A 24177-nucleotide genomic window follows, 5' to 3' on the forward strand; every position below is an offset into this window, starting at 1 on the left:
TGCGATTTTAAAACTATAAATGTCGGGATCCCTGGGTGGCTCAGCGGTTTCGCGCCTGCCTTTGGCCCAGGGCGCGATCCTGGAGTCCCGGGATCAAGTCCCGCGTCAGGCTCCCGGCATGGAGCCTGCTTCTCCCTCCTCCTGTGTCTCTGCCTCTCTCTCTCTCTCTATGTCTATCATAAATAAATAAATAAATCTTTAAAAAAAACAAAATAAAATAAAACTATAAATGTCAAGGGATGCCTGGGTGGCTCAGTTGTTTAAGCATCTGCCTTCTGCTCAGGTCATGATCTCAGGGTCCTGGGATTGTGTCCCACACTCAGGAAGGCAACCTTCTTCCTCTCCCTTTGCCCCTCCCCCTGCTTGTTCTTCTCTCTGTCAAATAAATAAAATATTTTTTAAAAATTTTTAATTAAAAAAATTTGAAAATTAAAATATAAATGTATGAAAGCTTACTTTTATATTTCTTTATATAAAGAACTTTCATTCACAAAGAAGAAAATTACTTAAAGTATTATACTGAATTGAGTACAATTTTAACAATATCAATAATGTTGGAAATGTAACTTAATATCTGAATAATAAACTTTGTGAACAAGATTCAATATCAAATATGTAAATTTCATAGTTTCTTTAAATAGTTCTTAATTCATGAAAAAATATGATGTCAAAAAATTTATTATTATATTACAAATTTCATGATTTTGGAATAATATAGCCCTAGTATTTATTATATATATAAAAATCTACATTTACGTTTTTATTTATCTTAAACTGAGAGTTGATTAAGTCAAAGTGATATTTGCCACAGAAGTTCTTTCTAAATAACTCTAATATTTGTTCATCAGACATACACTAGGATCCTTATTATGTGTGAGGCAGGTGCTAAACCTGAAAAATCCATATCAAAGAGTTCTTACCTCTATGCAGCAATTACACTAAAACAAAATATTCTCTATTAGTTATTTAAAGCATATTCCAGGAAGCCAAAAAAGGTTTCCATTCTAATAAAACATGTTAAATACCTAATACCACAAAAAACAAAACTAGAAACTGGGTCAAATCCCCTATCCATCTTACCAAAACATCCATAGTCCATGCTACTGTGTTCTACTTTATATACAAAAATCTTGAAATACACTTCAAACTCCTTGCTACATCTACTCAAATTGTGTGTTCCTTGAGTTCAAAGAAGACATTGAAAAATACTTCTTAAAAATAGTTTACAGCAGTGGCTAGGCATTAAAATTAGTAGATTTTAGTAGCTCTGTGTAACAGATAAGTAGCTCTATAACAGATTAGTAGACATATAGAAATATAGATACCGGAGCCCTAAGGTAGACCCAATGGACAAAGTCTTTGGGGATGAAGCCCATGCACCTAAATTTTCTAGAGCTCCATGGGCACTTTTCATTTACAGTAGAGGCCAAGAACCACATCTTTAAGGGCGGGAGAGTGGGGGGAATGTGGGTGGCTAAGTCCAACTCTTGATTTCAGCTCAGGTCTTAATCTCAGAGTCATGAGTTCAAGCCCTGAGTTGGGCTTCAAGATGGGTGTAGAGTCTACTCTAAAAAAAAGGGAGAGAGGAGGATATACAAAGAAGCCTAAATTAGAAAATGTTAAAGCTATATAGGACCTTAAAAAATCAACTAATCAATTCATTTTCTAAGGTATGAATCTGAAGTTGTGAGAAGTTAAGTAAATTGTCTAAGATCACATAGTTATTAAAGCCAGGAAGAAAACCCACATTGACTGGCATGCAGACTAGTGCCCTTTCCAGCACACAAAGCTGGCTATTCCACTTGGGAAGGAGATAAAATATTAATTATTCATTCACAAGCTTAATCAATATAAGCATTAATATAGCAAATTCTCAGGGAAATGTGAATTTAAAAAAAAACTACAGCTGACTCTTGAACATCATGGAGATTAGATACTAATCCCCTGCACAGTCAAAAATCTGCATATAACTTTAGACTTCCCAAAAATGTAACTACTAAGTCTACAGTTGACTGCAAGCCTTATAAAATAAACAGCCAATTAACATGTATTTTGTATGCTGTAAGTTTTATATATTGTAGGAATACATATGTATTATATATATTGCTACAATAAAGTAAGCCAGGCGAAAAAAATGTTAAGAAAATCATAAAGGAGACAAAATACATTTATGCATTTATTAAAAAAAAATCCACACATAAGTGGATCCATGCAGTTCAAACATGTGTTGTTCAAGGGTCAACTGTACTTTCTTAAAACTTAAATATCTTCTTTGGAAAGAACGGTGATAAAATGATCTAAAATGGAAAGTTGTTTTGATGCTACTTCCCTTCAACAGCACACCCTATCTCCCTCTTTTTAATTCTACATCAAGATATCCTTCCTTGGGATCCCTGGGTGGCGCAGCGGCTTGGCGCCTGCCTTTGGCTCAGGGCGCGATCCTGGAGACCTGGGATCGAATCCCACATCGGGCTCCCGGTGCATGGAGCCTGCTTCTCCCTCTGCCTGTGTCTCTGCCTCTCTCTCTCTCTCTCTCTCTCTCTGTGACTATCATAAATAAATAAGTTGGAAAAAAAAAAAAAGATATCCTTCCTTAACTCTCAACTATGCCCATATTTACACTTTCTCCTAACTAGCAATGCCTTCTGACCTTCTCTTCTTCAGCTATGCTCATAAATTTCTTCAAGGCCCAGCTGAAGATGTGCTTCCTAAGATATCTTCTGAACTAACTTAACCTTACTCTAATTACTTGTTTCTTCCTCTATTATTTATGTTACTTACTCTTAAGCCATATACTTCCTTATAACTTATTTTGAAGGTATGTAATTACTCTCTAGTTGCTTTGTATGTTTTTATTATCTTCCATAGGTTATTAATAGGCTAGAATATAAGCTCCCCAAAGGCAGGGGTATTGGTTTGCTTTGCTCACCGATGAATCACAGATACCTAAAACAATACTGGAAATACGGAGGGTGCTCCATACTCATTGAATGAATAGGAAAGGAGATTTCTCTTTCCATTCCTCTCTCCAAAATTCCAAATGTACTGCTAAAGACACAGATATAAAAAATTAAACTTTTTGAAAACCAAAAATAGATAGGCTTGACATTTTAGAAATTCATAAAAATTTTTAAAAATTGAGGTGCCTGGGTGGCTCAGTCAGGTGAGTGTTAGACTCTTCAGCTCAAGTCATGATCTCCGGGTTGTGGGACTGAACTCTGCATCAGGCTCTGTGCTCAGTGGGGATATTCTTTCTCTCCCTCCTTCCCTCCCTCCCTTCCTCCCACCCTTTCCTTTTGCCCTTCCCCTCGCTCGTGCACAGAGTGCAAGCTCCCTCTTTTCTCTCTAAAATAAATAAATCTTTTAAAAAGTTTTTTTTTAAGATTTTATTTATTTATTAGAGACACAGAGAGAGAGAGACAGAGAGAGAGGCAGAGGTAGCAGCAGGCTCCATGCAGGGAGCCCGACGTGGGACTTGATCCTGGGTCTCCAGGATCATGCGCTGGGCCGAAGGCTGTGCTAAACTGCTAAGCCACCAGGGCTACCCATTTTTAAAAGTTTTTAATTAATTGAACTGTAACAGATGAACAAACTCACTGGCTATAGGATGTCATTTAGCTTCTTCATTACACACTCCCAGTGATTCTTTGTCATCATTGTAAGAACTGTATATATATAGTGTTAGCTAATAAATAGAAGGTAAAGGATTAAATTAAGACCTAGAATTTGAAATTCTCCCTTCCTAAGGTAAACAATTTCTAAACTTTGTTCTCTCTCAAACTTTGAATTAAGAGTAATCTAATGAAAAAATACCAGTTTCTGGCTTACTCAGGTCTTAAATTGTGTAAAAGAAAGTAGATATTTTTTAAAATATATAAATTTAAGAGAGTAACTCTATCTTTCAACAAAATATTTGTTTCACCCTATATGTAAACACTAAGTATGCTTTTTAAGCCAAGCACATTCAATAACTATTTACTGATAGTGATAATTTTACAAGTTAGCCCTCCCAAAAAAGAAACAAATTTTTATGAATTCAACCCAAAAAAACCTGTCTATAATAATTGCTCCCTTAAGATTTTACAAAGATAAATGTGTCACTCTTTTGCTTAAATCTTCTAATGATTCACTGTAACTTGTAGTCAATTTTGAATTCCTTCAAAAACTATCTTCTTAAATGCTATATAGGCCAAAAAAAGAAACAAAACCTTTTTTTAAAGTTTATTTATTTAACAGAGAAAAAGAGAGAGAGCAAGCACAGAGTGAGACAGAGAAGTAGACTCCCTGCTGAACAGACAGCCTGAAGTGGAGCTTGATCTCATCAGGACTTTGAGATTGTGACCCAAGGCAAAGGCAGATGCCCAACCAACTGAGCCACCCAGGCACTCCCCAAAAAAACTATCTCCTTACTTTCTGACAGAAGAACCATGTTTTCTGGTCTCAACATTTCTTAAAACACCCAAGTAAAAATGCCCAATAACTAGACAAAATGTAGCCTTAGAGTCAGAATACAGGGAAGGGTAGACAAGCAGAATTCAGCATCATTGTACAACCAGACAACAACTTACTCTAAGTCTGATCTTTTTGTAATCTGGATATACCAGTCTTTATTCTTCCTACTTGATAGCACTGTTACAGGTTACTTCTTTAATCACTGCTTAACAGAAATTTTTACAGTAATGGGCTAGAACAATTTTTGAAATGCCCTAGGACAAGGAAACTGCTTACCCTCTCCTCCCTGAGCATTTCATAAATTTTCCAATATGATAAATATGGTGATTTCAGCTTCTGTTTAAATAATCCATTAAAATGTTAACCTTTTAGCTTTTCTCCTACTCCCAAATGGATTCTCTATTATTGCCTTTATACTAAAATTTAGCGCATTCCAAGTGGAATGTGGACTCTAGTTACTTCCAGACTCAACATAAACTAAGCATTTTCTACTCCCTGACAGATTTTTTCCCAGGTATTCATGCAATTGTTTCCTAAACCAGAGAGTAAGCACTTCTAAAGCCAAGAACCATGTTATATCATCTATTTCCATAGCACTTACCTTGGCATCCCCAAAAATTTATGTCACTTGCATAAACACATATTTAATTTAATAATATCTTTGTTTTGTTTTGTCTTAATTCTCTATTTTCCAAGTCAAACAATTAAATTAAAACTACTTTGTAGTCTCTCCTAACTGCCATTTACTGAGTATTTACTAGTCACTACATTTTTTAAACTACAAAATATTATCGTATATTATCAAATCTAACATATCAAAGACTTAAAGGAATCTTACAACTTAAGAGATATTAAAACGTGAAAAATAGTAAATGGTACCCACAAGGTATCGCTGATTTTCAGATATCTTAAAACGTAACAGAAAAAAAATGTGCATCTTAACCATTTTAACCTCATTATAGAAACTGAAGGTCATGGGACACCTGGGTGGCTCAGTCAGTTAAGGTAGACACCTTTGGCTCAAGCCCCACACTGGGCTCCCTGCTCAGTGAGTAGTCTGTTTTTTTCCCCCTTCCTCTGCCCCTCCCCTCACCCTCGCCGCTTGTGCACTCTCTCTCTCCCTCAAACAAGTTAATTAATTAATTAATTAACTGGCTGATTAATGTATTGAAATAAATTTTTTTAAAAAATGAGGCTGCCTGGGTGGCTCAGTGATTGAGTCTGCCTTTGGCTCAGGGCATAATCCTGGAGTCTTGGGTTCGAGTCCCACATCGGGGTCACTACAGGGAGCCTGCTTCTCCCTCTGCCTGTGTCTCCGCCTCTCTGTGTCTCTCATGAATAAATAAATAAAAATAATTTAAAGAAGAAAGAAAGAAACGGAACAAAACGAGACGAGAGGAAACTAAAAGTCAGAGAATGCATATAATACCTCTTAGTGAGATTAGTAATCTGTGGGAATCCCCAGTAACTGAGGCTAGAAATGGATCAAAGCCAGCTGCTTTAACTGCTTCATCTCCATTATATAAAATATGTACATATCCAATATGTGTTGATATACTCGAAAGGTTACTTTTAAAACTGTCTTGCATACATTTTCTCAGCCTTCTTACAAGATAAAAAGTTCAAAACTTTATTGCTGCCCCCAAAAGAAAATACATAACAATTACAAAAATCTGAAATTCATTTCGACATTTTCTAGGCAGACAAATATGTCTGACTTAATGGGAATGGCTTTTTTTTTTTCTTTTTTTTTTTTTTTTTTTTAGGCTTTTTTTTTTCTTAAAATGCACCACATACTGCAGTTTGTTGAGACTACAAAAGGATAAGTTTTTTCCACAGACAAAATATGTATTACAAGTTAATACCAAAGTGCCTTGGCAATATAAAATTCAACATTTAAGAGTATATGACTTCCAAATGATTGTACATTTTCCCCTAATAGGCATATATATGAATTGATAAAATTTATAATCATACAATAGGGCAGCCCTGGTGGCTCGGTGATTTAGCGCCGCCTTCAGCCCAGGGCGTGATCCTGGAGACCCGGGATCGAGTCCCACATCGGGTTCCCTGCATGGAGCCTGCTTCTCCCTCTGCCTGTGTCTCTGCCTCTCTCTCTGTCTCTCATGAATAAATAAATAAAATCTTTAAAAAAAAAAAACCATACAATAACACAATTTCAGTTAACTCCTCAGATATTCAGTCACATTTACTATTAAATATTTAGGTTAATGAATTATAAATATTACATTAAATAACACAAAATTTAATCCTAGAATAAGGAACACTATATTTTATCTTTAAGTATTTGCTAGTAGAACAGAAAAAGGAACATGGCAATGTGACATTATATTCAACCTCAACCTAAGTATGTCTTAGTGAGAGGTGAATAAAGAAAAGGCAAATGGAATGGTAATTAGGCTGGTAATAATTTTGGAATGAAATTTATTTCAGTAGCTGCTTTTTTTAAAGCATTGGTAGGAACATTTAGAAAAGTCACACCTTAGAATTTGTATTTTAATTGAGCCTCACCTATAAAACAGACACACTAAATTCCAATTCTCTCCCTCCGACCTTATTTCTCTTATCTCTCTCGTTCTCTCTCTCTCTCTGTGATAAATGTCAAAATTACAAATTATTTTATTTTAAGAATTATCAGATCTGTAGGACACAGGATAAGAAGAAAGGAAAAAGTACAGGATTATTTCCATTAAAATATATATATATTTGCAGAAGTTATTATTAAGTAAAATGTCATTCTCTTTTAAGAGTAAAAGCAATTGGTAACCAAATATTAAAAGATTTAGCACTTTGCTTTCAACTCAAAATCTGGTTCCAGTATGACTAAACTAAAATAGATTTGTAGGTCAGATTCACTCAATATTACATACATCATGTATTTCTCAATTTGTAGTATACAGTATCACAGAATTCACCATGTTTATGTTTTAAAAACTGGATACTATGAAATAAAATAATATTTATGTTAAAATTCTCATCTTACTTCTCCATTTCTTAATGTTGTGATGGTTCCTCTTGCTACTCCCATTCTAAACAGTGTTTCTGTAGCCTGTGAATTAAAAAAAGCAAAAAATATCATTTATAATCTGTACTCAACTGTATATCCCACATCCAAACTGTAAAAAACATTCATTACTATTACATTTCCAGCAACTTCTAGAGAAGCATCAATAAAGCACAATAAGAGCTAAATGATCTACATTATACTTCAGAAATATCCTTTCAGAACCTTTTAATGCTATCAAGAGCTTAAACAGAATTGTTTCAAAGCTTATTTTGATCTGCTGGCAATCATCCAGGTTTATAGAATTTCAAATTAGTACACTTAGATAAGTTTAAACCTTAGTTTGATTAACAAAGATTAAGTGAAAAGCTCGTACTTGGATTCAATTCAGAAATTATCATTCATTCTGATTTTTAGTTTCCATTTAAGTTCAATCCAAATTCACTTGGCTGCTACTGAAATACTGACAGAAGATGAAGTAATTCAATGATTCCATATGTAAAACACCCCAAAAGAGTTAAGTGCTATACACTATACACTATACACTATACAATGAACTATACACTAACAATGAACAGTTCTAAAAGGAAATTAACAATTACAAATAAGCTTAACCAAAGAAACAAAAGACTTATTCACTGAAAACTGCACACACAGCTAAAAGAGACTGAAGAACATAAATAAATGGGAAAACATCCTGTGTTTATGACTGGAAGACAACTGTTAAGAAGTCAATACCACCAAAAACTACCCATGGGGTCAATGTGAATCCTACCAGAATCCCAATGACTTTTTTACATAAATACAAAAATTCATCCTAAAATTCATACAGAACCCAAAAGACTACATACAGCCAAAACAATCTTGAAAAAGAGGAAAAAAGTTAGAAAACTCACAATTCCTGATTCCAAAACTTATTTCAAAGCTATGATAATCAGTGTAGTAGTGTCACAGACAAACATATAAGTCAATGAAATAGAAAGCCCCAAAATAAATCTTTGCATACATGGCATAATGATCTTCAATAAGGGTACCAAAACCATCCCAAAACCATCCAATGGGGAGAAACAACAATCTTTGAAAGAAAATGTCCACATGCAAAAGAATAAAGTTGGACCCTTACCTTTTACCACATACAAAAATTAACTCAAAAGACATCAAAGGCCTAAATATAAGAGCTAAAACTATAAAACTCTTAGAAGAGAAAAAAAAGCTAAAAGCTTGATAACTCAATGCCTGCTGAGGACCTGCTTCCTAGTTCCTAGTTCCTGGATGGCTGGGAGCAAAAAGAAGCAAGCTCTTTCCCTATCCCCAGTCTCAGTAATGGCACTAATCCCACTGGTGAAGGTAAAGGCTCCTCATCTAATCTGAATTACCCAAAAGCCCCATCTCCTGACATCATCACCCTGAGGCATAGAGTTCTGACATGAATTTGCAGATGACAAAAGCATTCAGTCCACGAGAAGGTATTCCAGTCAGAAGGGAATAGAAACACAAAGGCCAATAGGAAAGATCATACTTGGTATGGACAAAGACGAGCAAGATAGCCAGTGAGGCCAAAAGAAAAAAGGTTTCAGGAGAGTACAGCTGGGAAAAGAGAGGATGCAAGTTCATCTGTTTGATATGTGCTTCTTATTTTTAACCTGGCACAAGAGGAACAAATTTCCAACCCTCACTAATAGAAACTAGAATTCAATGGATACTCTACAAAATATAAATGTTAATAATGAGTAACTCCCAAAAAAAAACAACCAAAAAAGACGATTCTAGATGTAAAAACTGAATGCACATCTAAAGAAATCCAAATGGGGGAAGGGATGGAAACCTGGAGGAGACTGAAATAAAACGGATGTCCATGTATGAACTTAGTGTGATCGGTGTGATATAAACAGCAGTGTAAATGTGTTAATTTAGATACGTGGGAGTAAATGACAGAAGAAATACATAAAAGGTTGCAAGCTGTTGCCTCTGGGTTGTGGCAATTAGGCATCAGAAGAGAAGAGCACTACTCTTCATCCATCAGCTTCGCAGCACACTATTTAAATGTTTACACCACATATAAATCCTTCATCAAAACTTTGTTTTAGAGGCACCTGGGTGGCAGAGTAGTTGAGTGTCTGCCTTTAGCTCAGGGCATGATCCCAGAGTCCTGGGATCGAGTCCTGTATCGTGCTCCCAGTAGGGAGCCTGCTTCTCCCTCTCACTTTGTTTCTACCTCTCTCACTGTATCTCTCGTGAATAAAAAAAATAAAATCTTTAAAACTTTAACTTGTAAAAGTTGACTTAAAGTAAAGCAAGTGTCCACTTTTGCAAAGAGGTCAAATACTTTACAATGTCAGTAGAGTGGTGCTTTTAAGAATACAGTCAAGGACTGAATAAAAGGATATGAAATTAAACAGTGTAAGCAAACTCATTCAAAAAGTTTGACAATAGGGACGGCTGAGTTGCTCAGCGGTTAAGCGTCTGCCTTTGGCTCAGGGCTTGATCCTGGAGTCCTAGGATCGAGTCCCACATCGGGCTCCCTGCATGGAGCCTGCTTCTCCCTCTGCCTGTGTCTCTGCCTCTGTGTGTGTGTGTGTGTGTGTGTCTCTCAGGAATAAATAAATAAAATCTTAAAAAAAAAAAAAGTTTGACAATAAATGTAAGAAACGAGAACGAGTTGTTGGTAGAGAGAACAGAGCTGAGAAAATGGAAGACAGTACACTTTTAGGATGAAAGAAACTTGAACAAGTATCTAGTGGCTAAGTAGTAGTCAGTCAGGTGGAAGAAGTTCAGACATGGGGAAGAAAATGGATCCTGTGGAAGACAGGATCAAGAGCACACAGCAATCTGTCAGCTGTGCTAAAAGGGAGAAGGCACAAACACAAGGAAATGCTTTCCCTCTCCATCCTCTGCTCTTCACCCTCCCACTACCCCTCTCTGTCTCTAAACTACAGGAAGGGCCCAAAGAAAGACAAAGATACTGACTTGTAACAATGATGGGGGTGAGAGTATATATTGTAAAAGCAAAACAGGAGGGAATGGCTGCTAAAGCTGAAAATCACAAATCACTGTTATTACAAATCTACACAGTTACAGAATTAGAAAGCTAAGAAGATGACAGTTTAGAAATTATCAAATAAAAGTGAACAACCCTAGACAGGATATGAATTAAAAAATAAAAACTTTTGGGCCGCCCCGGTGGTGCAGAAGTTTAGCGCTGCAGCTGCAGCCCAGGGTGTGATCCTGGAGACCCTGGATGAGTCCCGTGTCAGGCTCTCTGGGTGGAGCCTGCTTGTGTCTCGGCCTCTCATTCTCTCTGTGTGTCTCTATGAGTAAATAAATAAAATCTTAAAAAAAAAAAAAAAAACCACTTTTAATTCAACCTTACTGGTAAAATATAGCATATAATTTATACACAAAAGCAAAATTTTTCTAACATTTTCTAAATGAGGAAACCAATCTATGGAACACCCCTACACACACACACACCAGAAAAAGGGGGTGCTATCTACATGCTAAGTTAGAAAATAAAAAATCTTTTTAGAGTAAATGCTGCTAAATTTTGTGACTGCAGCATGATATGAATATAATTCCAATACATAATTCACTGAGAAAGTTAAACTCAGCCATTGATGGAAAAGGAAAGGGGTTATTCACATACGTACACACACACACACAAAAAAAAAAACATTATAAATGAATGACTTTGCTATGACAAATGATTTTACTAAAGCATATAAAACTAGATGTTGAAAGATCTATTTACAGAAACTTGTTGAAGGAAAAAATTTCTCACCAATGATGTACTTGTATTTTTTCTATTCTTAGTGATATATACATTAAATTACATCTCCTCATTTAATCTATGTGATTAACAGTACTCATGTAGGTCAGGCTAGTTACTATATATATATATATATATACACATATATATATGTGTATATATATGTATATGTATATATATATATATATATGAGGAGCAAAAGGTGACAGGCAGAGGCAGCTTGGGATAAAGTGTACAACAACTTCTCTAAAACAAGATCAAACTATTTGTTTTTTTGTGCCTCAAAAACCCAAAGTAGTCTGAAGATCTAATTCTTTATCCTGCACTTTCTCCAGTAGAATAAAAATACCAAATTCAATCTTTTGTTTCCAACTAAATTGATTTACTTCATCAGCTCTTCCTACCAACATTTTCAAGGATGTATCATTCTCACGGCACTCTGTCAATTCAGCTCAGCTTCTTTTGATTCTATAGGGAAGCACTGAAGTGTAGAACATTCTTTTGACCTCTACTAAAGAGATTTCTTTTAATTTACTTGTACTCAAACAATGTCTAACAAGTGCCAAAAACCAATGAGACACAGGGCTAACTCTTAGCATGTATAATTTGACCACCAGCAAATTCTTCATTGAAATTTCCCTCTCCTTGAGTTTTGATAATGACTAAAATGACTACTACAAAAATATTCATTAAACATTTTCTGTCAGTGGCAGGGTAAAAATCATCTATAGGTCCTTTTTAAAAATAGGTCACCAAGGAAACCTATTTTAAAAGAGTGTTAGATAAAAAACACTTAGGAGACACGAAATCTAGATGCAGTAAATGCAAAGTTCTGGGTTGAGTCCTTGTGTTTGTCTGAATATGTGTAGAAATCAAAAAAGTTCCAGGATTTATAATGAGTTGGTAACAGCAGTAGTCTCTGGCTTTTTTTCCTTTTTCCTTACTTTTTAACATTCTATTATCTCTGCATCTTTATTTTGTATATGTATATATACACACATACTGTTTGATAATAATAGAAAGGAAAAGAAAAAAGTAACAATTTTTGTTATACTAAAAAATAAAACAGATTTTAAACAAAATTTTGGAACAATGTAAAATGCTATAACACAAGCAGTACTATACTGAGTAGCACCTAAAGTGAAGATAACCAAAATTCAATAGAGACTGAGGCTCTTACGGTCTAATAATTTTTCATTCAATAAACCAATACAAATGAAGTAAAATTAAGAAGAAATATACACTTAATACACTTGAAAAGCAGTATAATAACTTTAAAGCATCATACTATAGTAAGACTTCAGTGCATCGATTTATTAAGAATTGAACTAATGAAAGACCAAATATGAATGAGTCTTAATCACAGCTGTGAATCTAAAGAACAAAAATCTATGTCAAAGAGTCGCGGCACTTATTATTCTATGAATGTCTCTCTGTTGTGCTGGTTCACCAACTAAACGGAGAGGGCCTGGAGGGCATGAATTCAATCTTTTATTTATTTATTCCCAGGTTGTTGAATGTATAACAATAAGCATAAAGATTAAGAAAAGCAGGCTTTAGAAAAAGATTGTTGAGTTCAAATTCTAGCTTTGCCATTTGTAAGACCTGTGGTCTTGGACAAGCACAACTTCACTTCTTTGAGCTCAACTTCATCATTAGCAAAATAAGGATAACAATGGTACATAACTGAAGGAAAACTTTTATGTGCTCAATAAATGATCATTTTGTTATTAATATCTCAAAGGAAATCCAGAATGCCAATTCTACCTTAAAAATCAGTCATCAATTGCAATTTAAAACACAATTAAAAACCATATCAGATGGGGAATCCCTGGGTGGCTCAGTGGTTTAGCGCCTGCCTTTGGCCCAGGGCGCGATACTGGAGTCCCAGGATCGAGTTCCGCGTCAGGCTCCTGGCATGGAGCCTGCTTCTCCCTCCTCCTGTGTCTCTGCCTCTCTCTCTCTCTCTCTCTGTCTATCATACATAATAAATAAATGAATATTTTTTAAAAAACCATATCAGAGGGCAATTAAAAATGCGCTATATAAAACAGTCAACCACAATTAGCACATTACCCCAGATGGTCATTTATTTATGCTAAAATTCTTGACAGGATAACCAGAAAACAGAAAACTTATATTATTTCAAGATTAATTTAGCAAAAGCCTTCAGAAATCATACACAAAATTTATTCCCCAGATGTGTATCCTAGCCATAGCAGAAAAAAGATTTAAACACTGAGGTTTACAAGCACCAGGTGTTTTCCTTCTTATGATAAAAATATAAAACAAAAAATAGGAAAACTGAGCATTAGCTATCTTGCTTCTCACAAAAAAAGCAATGCATGATACAACCTTAATGTCTTCAAAATACGCAAACTATTATATTAGCATAGCAATCAAGATCTTTGTGATGTCCCCAAACCATTCTCACTCCTTCCCGCCTACAGCCTAAGCCTTTCCCAGCTCACTGATCACAGTTCCTAACTCCAGGGCCTCTGCACTGCTCCATGTACTGCACAGGCACCAAAACCTCTGTGAGAAAACATACTATCTTTTCCCAGAAAATGGGGAAAAGGGGACCCAAGTGAGCCACTGAATGTATAGGGAATTAATCCCTGGCTGTTTGGGGGGGGGGGGGGGTGTTGTCTTTGTTTTCTCTTGACTCTGGCCCCAAAACAAGCCACCAGTTATAAAATGAAGCAGCAGGAGTACAGGTAGTTAACACTGGAAAAGAAATTCGGTTTTTCTAGCCAAAGGCATATGGAAAGGGGTCTTCTCCTCCTATAGTGTCAAGAAGAAAGGAAAAATATCCATTATATTTTTCACTCTCTCCTCTAGCCACTTTGTCCCAAAAGCAGGCCCTATTGGGTGTGTGCAGCTGCGACAGTGGTGTAAGCAGCTATAACTCTTGAGAAAAACCCTGTCCTTCTGGACGTAAGACCAGGAAAAGGCCCAGTGAGAACAGAGTAATCCCAGAAAGGAAGAGTTAGAAAAGGAAGATCCGGGCAGCCCGGGTGGCTCAGTGGTTTAGCACCTGCCTTCAGCCCAGGGCGTGATCCTAGAGTCCCGGGATCAAGTCCCATATCGGGCTCCCTGCATGGAGCCTGCTTCTCCCACTGCCTATGTCTCTGCCTCTCTCTGCGTGTTTCTCATGAATAAATAAATAAAATCTTAAAAAAAAAAAAATAGAAAAGGAAGATCCTCTAACTAAATCCATGTTTGAGTTGATACAAGTCCGAGCTCACCCCAAATCTGCAGAAATCCTGAACAGACTCAAGCAGCAAAACAAAGGCTTCATGAGCAGAACTACAGTTAAAATAACACACAGATGTTAGCATGCCCCATGAGCAGCACACAGGACGGACCCAAAGCATCACAGGAAAGATACTGAATACATAACTACTTAGAACTACTGCCCATGGAGCAGTGGACATTAGACCTTTTGTCCACTGAAGAGGAGACAGAATTTGTAGCATGAACCTGACAAGTTGACTGCTTACTCCTAACAACAACGACAGCAACAACAACAAATCAATATTCTCCAGAAGATTTTAATAGGACCCACAGTTTTACAACATGATATTCAAAACAGCCGGAATCAATCCAAAATTACTCGACCTGCAAAGAACAAAAAATCATGACCACCTCTCAAAGGAAAGACAGAGGTTGAAATTACAAGACAAAGCCTAGAAAGCACCTACTACGTTTCATGAGATAAATGGAAAGAAGTTCTCAGCATAAAAGTAGAAACTATTTTTAAAATGGAAAGTTTGAAACTTAAAAATATGATTCATAAAATTAAAAATTCAGTGAATGAAGGCTCTCCAACAGGGTGGAGATAAGAAAGAAAAGGTAAACTTAAGGATGAATTTATAAAACTTATCCATTCTACATAACAGAAAGAAAAAAAGATAGGAAAAGAAAAATTAACAGAGTCCCAGACATTTGTGGGAGAATAGCAAAAGATACTGTACTTGTTCTTCCAGAGATCCAGAAAGAGGACAGATTAATATTGAGAAAATATTTGAAGACATAATGTCTGTAAACTTCCCAAATTTGGTAAAAGGTGTACATTTACAGATTCAAGAAAGTCAACGATCCCCAAGTAAGATAAATTCAAATAAAATCCTATCTAGACACATCATAAACAAAATACTGAGATCTACATATTGTTTTTTAAATCATGAAAATAGCTCCCCAGAAAAGTATCCATACTTATTACACATAGTAGAACAACTATTAGAATGGTAATGAGTTTGCCATCAGAAACCATAAAAATGAGAAAGAGAACATCTTTAAAGTTTTGGAACAAAAAAGAAACCCCTATCAACCCAGAATTCTATATCCAGCAAAAACATCCTTCAGGAATGAAAGCAAAATACAGTCTCATATTAAAGACACATAGAGAATCTGTTGCCAACAGAAGTGTTCTAAAGGAAATGCTAAAGACATTTCTGTAGGTTGAAGAGAAATAATCGTACAGAGAAACATTAAACTGTATGAATGAAGAGAAGCAACAGAAATGGTTAAGACCTGAGCAAATGTAAAAGCTTATATTTCACATGAGTAAATGTAAAAACTTCTATTTCTTCTTTTAAGATCTTTAAAATATGTAAGACTTGTAAAAATTATGTCTGATGGAGTTTCCAATATATGTAGATGTAATAGATATGAGCACTATCACACAAGAAGGGGAGATTAAGGGCAGCCCGGGTGGCTCAGCGGTTTAGCACCACCTTCAGTCCAGGACCTGATCCTGGAGACCTGGGATGGAGTCCCATGTCCAGCTCCCTGCATGGAGCCTGATTCTCCCTCTGCCTGTATCTCTGTCTGTCTCTCTCTCTCTCTGTGTGTCTCTCATAAATAAATAAAATCTTAAAAAAAAAAAAGAAGAAGAAGAAGAAGAAGAAGAAGAAGAAGAAGGGGAGATTAAGGAGTTGAAACCTTCTTCATTTTACCAGAAATGGTAAAACACCAATCTAAGTAGATGGTGAGAAATTAAGCATGTACATTATAATCACTAACGGAACTACTAAAAACTAATGCATAGAGATATGGCCAAAAAGCCAATATACAAATTTAAATGGAACAGTAAAAAATATAATCCAAGGTATCCAAGAAAAGAAGAAAAAGAAGAAAAAAGGTGGCAAACAAAAAACAAGACCAGAGGAGAAAGTAGTCTTTTCAACCAATGGAGATAGAACAATTGACTTTCCAAACAGAAATAGATGAGCCTTGACCCAAACCACACTCCATACACAAAAACTAATTCAGAATGGAATACAGACTTAAATGTTGGTGCTTAAACCATAAAAGTTCTAAAAGAAAACACCAAAAATCAATTGAAAACACTTGATTTAAGCAAAAGTAAGTTGCATAAGAAGAAAAATAATAAAACATTAAAGAAAAAACTCATTATGGCAGATTGGACTGTCCAAAGATAGCCACACCAATATATATCCTACACATCCTTTAAGAAGGGGACAGGCTTCTTAAAATGTGACATCCATTCTCCTACATATTTCATTTGTTCCCTCCCCTGGGACCTGGGACCTTTGAAAATAAATACCTTTGTAACTAAAACTTAATGAGGTAGAAGTGATGCTGATTTTCAGGCTAAATCATAAAAGGCAAAACGGCTCTGGGATAATGTTCTCACTTTGTATATGTGCCTTTGGAACTCTGAGCCAGCGTAGAAGAAGTCCTGGGTCCAGGGATCAAGCCCCATATCAGGCTCCTGTGAGGAGTCGGCTTCTCCCTCTGCCTATGTCTCTGCACACCCCCTCCCCATGATAAATAAAATCTTTAAAAAAAAAAGTCCAAATACCTTGAAGCTATGATACTAGAAAAACTATATAGAAATAGAGCTGTCCTAGCTACTTTGACATATGGCTCTTCAAGTACTCCAAGCCCAGATGTCATTCGTGTGTCAATCTTTAGATGACTCCAGCCCTTAGCTTTTAAGTTGCACCAGCCACGTCCAGTAGAGCAGAAATTATTCTATTCTGGGTGAGCCCTTTCCAAACTGCAGATTCATGAAAAATAAATACCACTATCATTTTTAGCCACTAAATTTTAAGTGGTTTGTTAATCAGCATCAGATAATGATACACTGATAAATCATGCTTCATCAAAATTAAAAGCCTTTTGCTCTTTGAAAACTGGACTGAGAAAATGAAAAAGTGGGACACCTGGGTGGCTCAGTGGTTGAGCGTCTGCCTTCAACTCAGGGCATGATCCCGGGGTTGCTTCTCCCTCTGCCTATGTCTCTGCCTCTCTGTTTCTCTCACAAATAAGTAAATAAAATCTTTAAAAAGAAAATGAAAAAGCAAACCACAGAATCACATAAAATATCTGCATATATATATTTAATAAAGCAAAGCACTTCATTCAGAATATATAACTTACAACTCAGAAACAAGACACAACCAAAAAATGTTAAATGATCAAAAGATTATCATCAAAAAAGAAAAAAGATATACACACATATACATAATACATGCACACACAGACATATATATATGTGAATGGGCAAAAAGCCAATAAAAAAAATGTTCAACATCATAATCCTTAGGGAAATGCAAACTAAAACTACAATGAGGTATCACAGCATATGCACCAGATGACTAAAAGTAAAAAGAATGACAATACCAAGTTACAGTGGGAATACGGAGCTACTGGAACTCTCACATTACTGGTAGAAATACAAATGGTATCATCACTTTAAAAAACGGCTGGGCAGTTTCCTATAAAGTTAAACACACATTTACCATAAGACCCAGCAATTCTATCCCTCCGTATCTACCCAAGAGAAATGAAAACATGTGTCCATTTAGATGAATTGTAGAAAAGCCAAAATTATAGTGACAAAGAGCAGATTAGTGATTGCTTGGGGCCTGGGACCTGGGGAGGAGGTAACTCACTGCAAAGGAAGTTTTTAGGGAAGAGAGAACCATTCTATATCTTAATCATGGTTGTAGTCACATGACTATAAACATCTATCAAAACTCATCAAACCTTGTACTTAAAACAGGTGAAGTTCATTAAATAAAAAGCTGTTTTTAAAAAAGAAGGCACACCTGCTTCCCTCCCCAAAGCTGTTCTCAACTAATTGGTAATTTAATTCTGATCAATCATTAGGAAAAACCTGGATACTACCTTGATGGAAATTATTTTTTGATAGTGCATTTATATGCTTTAGATACAGATTTCATCTTAAATATATACAAACTGAGGGCAGAGGTAAAGGGTGACCAAAGCAGAAGAAAACTGATGATAACACTATTGCCAAAGTAAACTCAAGACATGAATAATCTAGGGCAAATAAGACTAAGAGTCTGCATGTCACATTCATAGGAAGGCTGAGGGAACCAATAGTAAATTTTTACGAAAATTCTGCATTCCGTGCAAAATTCTACACATACCACCAATAATGGTGTACCTAACTAAGTACATATAAAAACTGAGCAATCAACAAATGAACATCACCAATCTCATCTTCACTTGCAGGTGAGTGTTCATGTACCTGTGTTTCCACCCACCATTTGCTAGTCAGAAACTTGAGTAACCTCTGATTTTTTTCTGTTCTTTCAACAATGTATAATACTTAACATAAATAATAGTTATTTTAGTATTATACTTAAAATAATTGTTATTGTATACTTCTTATAGGAATTACCTATTCATCTAAAATTCTCACTAGTCTGTAGGTTTTATTTCACTCATCACTAAACCTCTAGCACTAAGTACTTGAGAAACACTCAATAAATGTTCAATAAATGCAAGAATAAACAGCTAATGAGTAAGAGCTTATTTACTGATAGTTTGGGGGGGATATATGATTTATCAAAGTGTGAACAAATATGTCCTAAACTGTATTATAATAATTTTAAATGCTGAAAGTATAACTCATTAGCCTTTCATGTTAGTGAAATCAACTTGATCTTTTTAGACATCATACATGTCATAATCTGTTTCCATTCAGTACACAGGAAATATGCATTACATATGGAGACAATGGACCTTCGCAATGGTTCTAAGGTTATGAAGAATGTTACTTCTGTTTATAGATGTGGGTTGGTAAGTTATCCAGGAATTTAAACAATAAGCAGATGGTTTGTTTCCAAATCGATAGCAGTCATCTGGCTCTAAAAAAGAGTGTATTTTTGTAAATATATGTTCTGTCATGTTCTATCCAATATGACATGATGAAATAACGTAATACATTATGTTCTGCTTTTTCTCTTTGAACATAATAAAACTTATGTAAAGCATGGGTTTTTCCCACCACAATGTTATCTTCTTAGAATCAAAACAAAGGATAATAAACAAACAAATAAAAACCCAAATACTGAAGTTTAGAGTTGGACTTCTATTCTGTTTCAAAACAATAGAGTTGGGCAGCCCAAGCGGCTCAGTGGTTTAGCGCCGCCTTCAGCCCAAGGTGTGATCCTGGAGACCTGGGATGGAGTCCCATGTCAGGCTCCCTGCATGGAGCCTGCTTCTCCCTCTGCCTGTGTCTCTGCTTCTCTCTCTCTCATGAATAAGTAAATAAAATCTTAAAAAAAAAAAAACAGAGTTGAGCCAGTCTTTAGTGTTCTTAACCACAAAATGGGTGATAATAGCAAATATTATAATAACTGAGAGTCTATTTCACTTCAAATTACATCTAAATTTCACCTTTCATTTAATTAGCATATAAAATAGATTTAAGTAGGCAAGTTTAGTATATGTAATAAATAATTATTAGACAACTATACAACATCCCTCTCCTTTTATTTGCTTCTTTCCTCTGTTCTAACAAATGCTGATTTTTTTTTTTTTTTTTTTTTTTTTTAGATGGGGGAAAGAGAGAGAGAGAGAACCTGCATAAGGGCGAAGGGGACAGAATCTTAAACAGGCTCCAGGCCCAGTGTAAAGCTTAATGCAGGGGAGGTGGGTAGGGGGATGGGGAACTGGGGGATGGGCAGTGAGGTGGGCACTTGATCGGATGAGCACTGGGTGTTATATGTTGACAAATTGAATTTAAATTTTAAAAAATGAAAAAAAATAAATTTTAAAAAATGTAAAAAAAAAAAAAAAGCTCAATGCAGACCCCCCTACACACACAGGGCCCCACAGGGAGCCAGAAGCAGAGCTGCAAGTGGAGCCTGAGTGAAGCCTGAGTGGAGCCTGGTGCCAGGCTTGATCTCATGACCCTGAGATCAAGACCTGAGCTAAAATCCAGAGTTAGAACCTTAATCAACTAAGCCACACAGGCACCCCTTTTTTCTTTTAAGTAAGCTCCATGCCCAGCCTGGAGCCCAGAGTAAAGCTTGAACTCATGACCCTGAGATCAAGACTCGAGCTGAGATCAAGAGTCAGACACTCAACCAAATGCCCCAAATGCTGATTTTCTTTAGGTTTACACTTTTTTTTTTTTTTTTTAATAAAACTCTGGCTTAACTAAATCAACAATGTTAATCCCATTCCTCTTTGACAGTGATTTTTTTTTTTAGAAATAGGCATACAACACCAGAGATAAAGTCATTTCCTAATAATAAAAAATCCTATTAATCAAGAAGAAGTAACAAACTTACATGTTTATGAATCTAAAAAGAGAGATTCAAAATACACAAGTCAAAAATATAGATAACTACATGGGCAGATAAGACAAATCCACAACTACAGTCAGAAATACAATCCCCTTCAATAACTGATGGAGAAGTAGAGAGAAAATCAATAAAGATATGACCCTGGAAGAATACTGTCAATTAACTGATTTTTATAGAGCTCTACACTAAAAAAAAGCAGAACAAGCATTCTCTTCAGACCCATACAAAACATTTCCCAACACAGACTATAATTTGGAGGGAAAAAAAAAAGAGAGAGAGAGAGAGAGCACAAATTACCATTATCAAGACTAAAGTCATATTATAACTTTCTCAGAAGTTAAAAGGATAATAAGGGAATATATAAACAATTTTATACCAATTAATTTAACAACATAAATGAAATGGACAAACTGTTTGGAAGACACAACTACCAAAGCTCACACAGAAAGAAATACAGCCTAAGTAGCCCAATGTTTATACAAGAAATTGAAAAAGTAGTTATGTATTTTCCCACAAAGGAAATTCCTGGTCCAGATGGCTTCATTGGTAAATTTATACCAACATTTAAGAAGAAACTAATTCAAATTCTATACATACCTTTCCAGAAATTTGAAAAGGGAGGAATGCAATGCTTCTTAACTCAAAAAAGGGCAGTGTTACCCTAACAGCAAAACTAAACAAAGGTATTACAAGGAAACTGTAGACCAAATATGCCCCATAAACATAAATATAAATATGCTTAACAAAATTTGAATAGATTGAATCCAACAATCTACAAAAGGAATAACACATCAAGTGGAGCTTATTCCAGGATGCAAGGTTTATTTAACACTCAAACACCAAGCAGTGTAATTCACCATACTAAACTGAAAAAGACAATCACTGATCATCTCTATAGATATGGGAAAGACATCTGACATAATCAAACATTCATTCCTGATAAAAAACTTGCTTAAAAACTAGAAAGAAAAGGGAATTTCCTCAAATGGAAAAAGGGCATCTAAAATAGCTATAGCTAACATATTTAAAGGTGAAAAAACTGAATATATTTCTCCTAAATCAGGAATAAGGCAGACATCAGCTCAATTGCCATTCAGTATTGTAGTGCAAATCCGAGCCAGTGCAATAATGCAAGGAAAGGAAATAAAAGGCATCCACATTAGAAAGGAAGAGGTAAGTTTTCTTTTTTTTTTTCAGATGACATTCTAATAGTGGCTAAAATCACTGAACAACAACTGTTCCATTCTAGAAATGGCAAAACTGTAAGGACAGTGAAAAGATCAGTGGTTGCCAAGGATTGAAGAACACGTAGAACACGGGACTTTTAAGACAGTGAAACTATCCTCTGTGATATTGTAATGGTGGATACATCATACGATGCATTCAACAAAATCCATGGAACTGTAAAATACAAAGTGTATACCCTACTGTAAGCCATAGGTTTTACTGTTTTAGTTAATAGTAATTTATCATTAGAGGTTCATCAGTTGTAACAATTGTGCCACACTTACCCAAGATGTTAATAGGAAAAAGGAAAGGGGAGATTATGGCAACTATCCGTACTTCCTGTTCACTTTTCCTATAAATCTAAAAATACTCTGAAAATTAAGTCTACTTTTAAAAAGTATATATGTACAACCTAAAAAGACAGAAGAAAATGGAAGGTCATATATCAAAGCTAAAAAATAAAATAAAAACTCTAACAAAACACAAAGATTAGAAATAGCACCCTTTATACAACCAAATTAATTTAACAAATACCAAAAAAAAAAAAAAATGGGTTAAGTTAGAAGACAATCTGAATGTAACTCATTAAAAACATCTAACAGCTATTCATTCCATATTAGAATACCCAGAGTCATTAACAATGATCGTAATACCCAGATGCACAGTCTAATTCTACAGGCCATGAAAAGAACTATAAGGAAAGAAGGAGCAAAAAGAGAAAAAGTAAATGTGTGAATATGGAAGGCCTTCCTTTTCCATGATGTCAGGACTTCAGTCAGACAATTTGCAAAATATCAACAGATCATTACTTCCAAGGAGTTGTGTCCCAATTTCCAACCCGTTTACCCAAGTCCTCCCCCAAAAAATAGGAATAATAATTGTATGTCCTTCACCACCATGACTATCATCATCATCATGGACTTTACTGCACAAAAGTACAAAAGCAAAAAGCCAATGAACCAAAGATAGCAAAACAGAAAGATCTAAATAGCCTGAGTTCTTGATGACATCACAGAATCCTGGAACTATCCTATTCTTCAGACTCCCTGAAATTTCCTTTAAAAAATAAATATACTTACATTTTAATTCTCTTGTAGTTTGGTATCCAGCTACTTGTATCCAAATAAATCTAGCCCAGTGAAGAACTTGCCTCAGAATTTGTTAAGATAAAATCTTTATCTTTATCACTTCTTAAATATTTGGGGTCCTAGATGTCTGGAGAATTATGAAATAGTTTCCCAAATATTTATATTTTATTAAGTTGGGGCTCAGTTTTTCCAAAGAAAGAATATAAACAGTTTTCTACTATTTATGACTATTTAAGAGTAAAAAGCATGCAAAACAAAAACTAAACTCTCCTAATGGTACAAACTTTGCTGTTCAACTATGGCCATACCACTAATAAGGTTTTGGATTTTTTTTTTTTTAAAGGAAAGTAGAAGTTATAAATTACAAAACCAGAAAGTAAGATGTAAAAAAGGCCTCAGGCATTAACAATGTTAAACTGTAATACTAAGAAAACCAAACTTAAGGCAACTTAATTTCCAAATAGGAAACAGCATGAGTATTTGGAAGAAATAATTTTTTTTTGGAAGAAATAATTAATTGGAGTTTCTCAGAACCAACTTAAAGCTTCTATGCCATTTAGTATTCCAGGATATGAATATACAATTTATTTATCTATACAACTGCTGGTGGATCCCCAAGTTTAACAGAGTTTTTATAAGTATGAACATGCTGCTCCAAACATTCTTTTTGGTTTCTCCTGGTACACACAAGTAAAAATCTCTCTAGTCCATTCTTAAGGATGAATTGATGAGTTGTAGAATATGTGTATGTTCAAGTTTATTTAACAGTACAAAACTGTTTTCCAAAGTGGTTGTACTAACAATTTGCACCCCACCAGCAACAGAGAGCAGTTCTTATTATTTCCTAGTAATTTTTTTCTCAGGGTTAACAAAATAAAGTTTATCAACTATCCTGAAACATCTAAAGAAATTTCCAAAGTAAAATAATTCATTTCTTCAATAAATGGTTACTGATTACCTACATAATGTACCATGCGATAGTAACTAAGTAATCAAAAGCATTTTCTTAGCTTTCTCTCAGTA

The 24177-nt window shown here is 35.3% G+C and overlaps 1 protein-coding gene across 4 annotated transcripts in view; it reads right to left on the minus strand.

The window, feature by feature from the left end:
* Positions 1 to 24177, minus strand: part of TMEM135 (transmembrane protein 135) — a 286961-nt gene that overhangs the window by 140605 nt on the left and 122179 nt on the right. For all 4 annotated transcript variants that reach the window (XM_038568356.1, XM_038568357.1, XM_038568358.1 and 1 more), the window contains one exon: positions 7457 to 7522. In XM_038568356.1, coding sequence (XP_038424284.1) covers positions 7457 to 7522 — 66 coding nt within the window. The remainder of the gene's footprint in view (positions 1 to 7456; positions 7523 to 24177) is intronic.

This window comes from Canis lupus, chromosome 21 (assembly GCF_011100685.1).
Source record: "Canis lupus familiaris isolate Mischka breed German Shepherd chromosome 21, alternate assembly UU_Cfam_GSD_1.0, whole genome shotgun sequence".
NCBI lineage: Eukaryota > Metazoa > Chordata > Mammalia > Carnivora > Canidae > Canis > Canis lupus.